Source organism: Notothenia rossii (assembly GCF_949606895.1).
Source record: "Notothenia rossii genome assembly, chromosome: 1".
NCBI classification, from domain to species: Eukaryota; Metazoa; Chordata; class Actinopteri; order Perciformes; family Nototheniidae; genus Notothenia; species Notothenia rossii.
The window spans coordinates 74,324,598-74,332,750 of record NC_136912.1 but is presented as its reverse complement, the minus strand read 5'-3'; the positions used below and the strand labels follow the sequence as shown (position 1 = coordinate 74,332,750).

Genomic DNA, 8,153 nt, shown 5'->3' with positions numbered 1-8,153 from the left:
GCAATAAACCTGTTTCTGATTATGATTTCTGATATTAAAGGTCATTAGCCTTCAAAACTAGTGCTCTCAGGACTGGAGATTATTTGATTTTGTTTCAGCCCAACCATGTTTTATTATGCACTCAATTTCTAATACAAGTGCTCCAAACCTTTCCAGATATTAAGTTTGAAATATCCTAAGAACGAATTATGTTATTTATTGTGGTTGTTTTGTTTTTTTTGCTTATCTATTGACTTACCTTATCCATACATGTACACATTCTGCTTGGCCTAAACAAAATTATGTTCCAAATTAATGCAGCATTGGGTATGAATACATTGCACGAGTTGGACACTTTTCTTTTTATTGGGTTTTTGCCCTCTTTTAAACATTTTTTAATGAATACTTTAATTAAAATTCAGCAATTTTTTCAATAGGCTCCATGTGACTCCAAATCATGCAGCATTGTATTACTACACTGGACAAGTAGTATATTGTTGGATTGTAGTCCACCTTCTATTTTATACAAAACAGTAAAGTTATGGACTGTTTCATTAAAACAATCCATTCAAAACACTAAATACAACTTGTTCTTTGACACAACACATAGCCTTGTGACCCATTGTGTGTAGATAATATTGATGAAAGCAGGTTTAATTCAAATGTTTCCAATCTTCGAGTTATGGCAAATAGTTTTAGTTTTATTTGTGAAATTCATAATGAAAAGTGGTAGTTCAAAAGGGATGTAGTGAGAACAGCTCACAGCTTGTGGGGGAGTGAATGGTAATGGAAGAGTTGATCGTTCAAAGTTAAAGGTCCCCTATTATACTCTCAACAATATATTAGAGGCCTCAGATAAATACTAAAACATGTCTGAAGTGTTTGGCTCGACATACCAAACGATCATGAATTGTAGCATGCCATAAACCCCTGTTTCAGCCCTGTTTCAAAAGTGCTAATTCTGTGTCTGTAGCTTTAAATACAAATGAACTACCACACCCCATGGTTCTCTTCGAGATGATTGGTTTAAAAAAAAAAAACAGAAAGGTGCTCTACGAGGAGGTTCAGGTGATAAGTTGGGCGGGTGTTACCTTGGTTGGTTATTATTACAATGGTTGCACAACCCAAAATAAAATTGTGACATCACAAAGTGGCCAAAATCTCAGCTAATTTTCCGACAAGAATAGGATTATTAGATTGCAAGAACTTTTCAGCTCACTAGCTTTGGATGGATTCAGACACACACACATTGAGTTTAGATTTTGTTTTTTAAAGGAAGGTTTCAAACATCTTTGTTTACACAGAGGGATATTTTAATGTTTCACAGATTTATTTTACTCAATATCTGTAAAAGTGTTCACAAAGTGAGAAGGCACATAGGACATCATTAAGAATAACTGAATGGCCTTGAAAAATATTGCTTGATAAATTACCAGTTTATTTTGTATACTACTTTTCTAGTTTAGCAATCATCCACAGAATCTAATGGTCAATCTTAAAAATAAATCAATTTTTGATAAATACAATATTCAGCAATACTTTGTTATTCTAGGATACCGGCCACAGTTATGAAAATGTATATATGCTATTACTAAAACAATTGATTCATAAGCATTCAAATCTAAAATGTTTCGCCATAGGATTGATCCTGATGCATTCTTGAGATGAAACAGAATCATTGTTTTGTCGTAATAACTTTCTTTTTTACAATTCTCCTTTTAAAGTTTCTTAAAGATTGAACCTTTAAAATGGTGTTAAGGATGCTACAGAGTGAAGAAAACAAACATAACAATTAAGAAGATATTTCTGCTGAGTCCAGTGTCCATTTAAGTGGATCTGTGATTTTTCATGAGGAGACACCGGTGGTTCTACAGATTGGCTTGGAGTATTCACTTTGGTTGACGGTGTTTTTGGCTGCTAGCCTGATGCAGTAGTTGGTCCGCGGCTTGAGGTCGTTCTCTTTGTAAAAATTACCCTGCACGATTCTCACTCTAGGTTGCTGATTGGCCTGCTGGTCTTTCTGTTGCTCCTCGATCACAACTTTGTACTCTGTTGCATCCATCACTGACGTCCAATTCACATACAAGGAAAGTCCACTTACTTTTACACTCAGCACTTTCGGGATTTTTAGATCTGTGAGAAAGATGGGTAAGATATTACCAGTTGTTTTATAGTACAGATCATAGTACATACTTTTTCAAGGTGATGTACAGTAATAACACTACACTGACCTTTGTCTAAACTGGCATACTGTGCACTGTCCTGCAAATCTCTTCTTATGCGAGCTACTGCTGGACCTAAGGAAGGTGAGGAATATGCATTAAACACACACACCTCATTATTTTTTTCTGTGAGACCCAGGCAGATATTTCAAGTCTGATGTTTTGGCCCTGCCTGTCTCACCTGTAATATCTTGGTTAAGGATGCTCTCTCCCTCTTCATTGCTGGCTGTTACTCCAGTGGCGTCAAGATCGAAGTTGGTCAGCTGACAGGAGAGCCCGATGGTGCTGCAAAGCTCAACTCGATCTTCCCCTGACAAATTGTAGACATTGTATCTCGTGGCAAACACTGACGCATTCCAGGAAAGCTCGGCTGAGTCTGTGTCACCGGTGAACTGCACATTCTGCGGAGCACAGGGGACTGGGAACACAATGGAAATGAAGTTAAAATAATGACTGTTGTTACATTTAAAACATCGATCATAATTTGAATGCTTCATTTCAGCCCTATTTCACATTAATAAGTAGTTTACCAACATAAATAAATGCTCAGAAAATAACTACGGTAGTTTTAAGCTGACATAAAGACAAATTAGTGTTTTAAAATGTAAATAATTTGTCAACAATTAAAACTTCTCTTATGAAGATATGTTTTATATTCTCACAATTGCTATACATCAGCCTCCAAATTTGTATTTATGACAAATACATAAATAACTACTTCCAGTATATCTAATTACATGTTAGTGTGTTTTAAGAGAGTATTTAGTGTGTGTATACTCCAAATAAATTATAGAGTATAGTGTTGACCTTTTTTCCTTTTTTTCACGTAAATCTAAACTCAAAAGAGAAAGGAAGATTCTTTTTAATAAAAGTATTTATAAGTTCAAAAAAACCATTAATCTTCTATTGTATATGGTTGGGGTTAATTTCAGTCTAGCAGTACCTGTGACTCCACTAAAGGCACTGGATTGTCCGCTGACTGCAGCTGCGTTTCTGGAGCGTACAGTGAGATTATAAGCGGTGCTGCAAGGCATTGGGAACTCAAAGTATTTCCTGGGCAGCCAGTAAGAAGAGACATCCATCAGGGACTGTGGGTTGTTTTGGATTCGGCCGGTTATCTTCGCTTGGTACTCAACATCAGAACAGTTGACGCTGTCCCATGACGTCATGACCCAGTGACCTTGGTCTATCTTCTGTATTCTGACATTGACACCAGTTGGAGGGCATGGAGCTAAGGAGGGAAGATATAAGTTGAGCATTTTACCAGTTAAATTAGCCAAGAAAACATTTCTAGCCCTTGTTCTTCAGAGCAACTACTTGTTAAATGTATCCCTTTGAAAACCTGACATACACTTTTTCTCTGTACTTTCTGCTAGGACTCATTTTGATATATTCACCACTCAACAATTAAGTTTATTTGTGTAAAAATGAACTACGGTAAATCGACTAGTTTGACCCTTTATTGTGAATATTAATTTGTTTTACCTGCTCCCACCTGCAGAGGTGGACTGAACGAGCTGTTGCAGACGCCGTTTGAAGCTTCAACAGAGAAATTGTAAACGCCTCCGCATTTCAGGCCTTCGATGGTGCAGGAAGCTGCAGTGTTTTCACAGTAGAACGCCTCTCCATCCATAGACTGGGCACAGGCAAAGTACTCCACAGCGCCCTCACTGGCATCCCAAGACAGCATGGCAGAGTTAGCCTCACAATCCATATCCACTGCGAGACCGGAAGGCTCACAGGGCACTGCGACCAAAGAGAGGAAATAACTCCAATCAGAGATTTGATCAGGAAAAGTTGGTTTGCAGGTTCTACATTTTTTGGCAATAATGTTAACTCATCCTTATTGGCTAAGATTTGAAAGGGAGGGCTAAATCTAACTAGGAGAGGTAACTAGTAAAGTGTAAAGTCCAGTAAAATTCAGTGTAGTAAGTAGAAACAAAACTGTAGAAAGTAGCAGCTAAATGGTACATATTGTTAATTATATTGATGAATACAGTAACAGAATAATAGTAAAAGTTTTTTTTCAAACCCTGAAAATTGATAACTTATGAATATTGGAGTATAATAATAGAAAATGTCTTGCCGGAAAATCCTCCTTACCTCCACTCTTTGATGTTTCAAAGAGTGGAGGTAAGCAGTGTTTCCCCTATATGTTTTCAGCAGCGGCGCTGCGCCGCTGCTGAAATATGCGCGCCGCTGCTAGGGGGCGCAAGCCCCCAAGCAGATAAAAAAAAAAAAAAAAATTTTTTTTTTTTTTAATTAAAATAATTATAAGTGCTGCCCCCTAGCGCTCGCGGCAACTGATACTGAGCCACCGATACGCGGGAAAGCTGTCATTTTCAGAGCTGAAGGAAAACTGCCTGACAAGACAGACAACAGCAAGTTGAAGCAGACATAACTTTATTTGGACACAATCACCTCAAGAAGAAGGTCATAACGCCATAAATGTAAGTTATTATAATTTAAAATGTTGTTACATTTAGATTAAGTAAATTAATACTTTGATAAAAGCCTACAGTTAAGAATGAATTACATCTAGCTAACTTAGTTAGTTTGTAAGGGATAACGTGCAGCGACGCGGTCATTATGGGGAAAAGAACACCCGACAGGCTGATCAGGATCCCGACGCGAAGCGGAGGGATCTAGATCTGCATGAAGGGTGGCAGAACCCAAGATATTCAAGTCACTGGGGCAGTGGAACGAAGTGGAGACATTTGGCACATTCATTACTAGGTGCCATGCTCTTTTGACACCTGATATTAAACTAAAAAATTGCCTGATGAAAGTGATGTAAATGAACAACAAAAATAAAATAAGTTACATATGTGTTATTGGCTATGGTAGTTTATTGGTATGTTCAATTATTTGATTATTAAAATGTAAAACGATCTTTTTCATATGGGTGTTTAGAGTTAGATCTAGTCTCTAGTCATTGTGTGCTCAAAGTGCACCAGATTGAAGCATTTTATATTAAAACGTAAAAACAAATCTTCCCGGGGGGGCATACCCCCGGACCCCCCTAGAGGATGTGATGTCCAACCACCAATTATGTTCATACAATACTGAATACATTTGAAGCTTTTAATGATGTATGTGTCTTTCTTGTGCTGGCAGACAAATAGAAACATAATGGCGGGAAGCACTTCGCACGCGCACACACTTAAAATGTCCACGCGCGCCGCGCTCACATTTTGCTGGGCCCGCGTGCCTTAGCACCGCTGCTATGACTCCATCCTAGGGGAAACACTGAGGTAAGGATGTGTCTTGTTGTCTGATTTCAATAGACCACTTTAATGTCCTATAAATACAAATATCCCATCGTGTCTCTACCTGTCCTGAAAGTTGAGGTGCTGGGCTGGCTGGTGCAGTTGTCTCCACTGGCAGTGATGCTTAAGTTGTAGAGCTGTCCACAGTGCAGGTGAGTCAGGGTGCAGTTGTTCTCTGAGGTGTCGCAGCTCGCAACATGTCCGTCCCTCCCTGTTGCTGTCAGGAGGAACGACGTCGCCACAGGGGAGGGTCCCCACATCACTGTGGCCCCATTCTCCTCACACGATGCTTCCACTGTCACATTGTCCGGGACACAGGGCGCTAAGGAGGGCAGAGAAAATATTTTATGGTTCTGATTTGTTTTTATATTACAAGCTGCTTTATCTCTTCCCGGATGTCCACGAAATAATTAATTTCACATAAATATCATAAAGAAACAACAGCAATGACAATACCCCTGGCAACTAGAAAAACTTGACACACTGCATTGCCAACAATTTATCCATTACTGTATATAGACTAGATTGAGTTTATGTATAGTTTGAGGCAATTTCAAATGCCCTGCTCAAACATGTCTCGTAAAATAGTTTTGCATATAACTACTTTACATACCATTCTAATAAATAGAGTTTTTCTTACTTTATTTCAATTTAAAAAGTCTGTTTCTGTCTGTCGTGTGGTCGGTGTTTCGGTAGTTTAATATTTGTGCATAATACAAATCACCAATGAGCCAAGTCAGGAGGACCCAATTAAGAAGAGTATCTGTATTTATGATAATAATAATAATAATAATAATAATAATAATAATAAGGGAAATACAATTATATGTGAAATATGTTTGACTAATATAAGACTAAAACGTCTTTCGTCCTCCTATTTAAATAAAACTTTTCTAAATAAAAACAGGATGTGGTTGAATAAACAGGATAAACACAACCAGGAGTAATTGACCCAGGACTAAGAGAAATGCTAGTTCTAGATAACCAGGCCGAATTAATTACCAGTTTTGATCTTCTTTGGAGGGCTTCTGAGGCTGCTGCATTTATCAGAGGAAGCTGATACTATGATGCTATAATGCATGCCACAGTGGATATCCGGCAGTACACAGGAGTTGGAGGAGCTGTTGCAGGAAATGAGGGTTTGGTCGTGGCCCTCAGCGGTCACCAGGTAGAGGGGTGTGTCGTCCATCTTTTCCCATTCAACCAGGATCGTGCTACTGTTGCATTCTGTCCCTGCGCTTATAGATGAGAGAGCACAAGGACCTATGGGACAGGACGCATAAGAAAAAGGATAGCGTGAAGATTCAAACAAAAGCTGTATGAAATACTCAATAAAATAAGTCAGAGTCAAGTACATTTTAGAACAGTTAAGCCTTGTATTCTCCTAATTTCTTGTTCTTTCATAATCTTCAGAAATTGCACCATGTTATAAGCCTTTATGAGTTATAGCATTAGTCCTTCATAAGCCCTTTAAAACCATCACATACTTTTATATTCCTTTCGATATCACTGATTATTCTTTTCACTTTGAGCAAGCAGATGTGCATTTGATAAGATAATATATTATAAAGCTCCAATTAAAATTTAAAACTATATTGCAGATGATCAGTTCAAACAATCAATCTGCTTTCAACATACAGTAGGGGCCACCACCCCTCCAATGGGTCATAACATTAATTTGAGAGGTTACACAATGATTCGAGGGATAGAAAAGTGAAGAAAAAAACGTTGTTCTCCTTCAAAAATTATTATTTTATATAACAGTTTTATTGCAGACAACTATTCAATTAAACAATCTGTGGTTTTAGAAGGGAACATCTCTGCTTGATCAACAAGCTGTAAAGTGGGGGAACACTACTCATTGTAAAGGAATCCGAATTCCTAATTATCAACTCTTCCATTAAACTATTCACTCCCCCACAACATGCTGTTCTCACCTCCCAATCTAACACTATTCATTTCACAAATAAAACCGAAACTATCTGCCATAACTCGAATACTGGAAACATTTGAATTTAAGCTGCTCTCATCAATATTACCAACAACCAATGGGTCAAATGACTATGTGTTGTGTCAAAGGACAAGTTGTGTTTAGTGTTTTAATGCATTGTTTTGATGAAATAGTCCAGAACTTTATTATCATATTATGCTGCATTGATATGGAGTCACATGACATGGAAGCTATTGAAAATATTAAAAGAGTGGGAACCACTGACCCATGATGTCAGTGTAACATGTAACATGTCCCAGACAACATTAAGAGTGTGTTTGATAATATATTAATACAATACAATGTTTACTTGATTACTTTCTAGAAGAGTTTTAAAGACAACACGCCAGCACTTTGAATTGTTATTTTGAGAGAAGAGAATCATGTTGAATACCTGTCTCAAGCTCAAAGGTGGCGCTGTGATTGCTGCGGCAGTGTTTGTTGACGGCAGTGACGTGGATGGTGTAAAGCATCCCACATTCAAGATCAGGGACAGCACAAGGAGAGCTGGTGGAAGTGCAGCTGGAGTTGTGACCTCCGACCCCCGTGGCCAGTACAGAGTAGCTGAGGGCTCCTTCTGAGGCGTCCCACGTCACCCAGGCATTGTTGGATACACAGTCCAGTCGGCCCTCAATGTTCCTGGGCACACATGGAGCTGTGGAGGGAAATCAGAACGTTAAACCTTCACACTTT

The 8,153-nt window shown here is 38.4% G+C and overlaps 1 protein-coding gene across 1 annotated transcript in view; it reads right to left on the bottom strand.

The window, feature by feature from the left end:
• Positions 1–1,270: 1,270 nt before the first annotated feature.
• The window catches only part of fndc7b (fibronectin type III domain containing 7b), a gene marked incomplete at its 5' end in the record, with an annotated part of 45,127 nt that continues 38,244 nt past the window's right edge, over positions 1,271–8,153 (bottom strand). The window contains 8 exons of the mRNA XM_079650519.1: positions 1,271–2,112; positions 2,211–2,276; positions 2,383–2,619; positions 3,145–3,432; positions 3,687–3,947; positions 5,535–5,792; positions 6,473–6,733; positions 7,855–8,115. Coding sequence (XP_079506645.1) covers positions 1,826–2,112; positions 2,211–2,276; positions 2,383–2,619; positions 3,145–3,432; positions 3,687–3,947; positions 5,535–5,792; positions 6,473–6,733; positions 7,855–8,115 — 1,919 coding nt within the window. The 3' untranslated portion in view covers positions 1,271–1,825. The remainder of the gene's footprint in view (positions 2,113–2,210; positions 2,277–2,382; positions 2,620–3,144; positions 3,433–3,686; positions 3,948–5,534; positions 5,793–6,472; positions 6,734–7,854; positions 8,116–8,153) is intronic.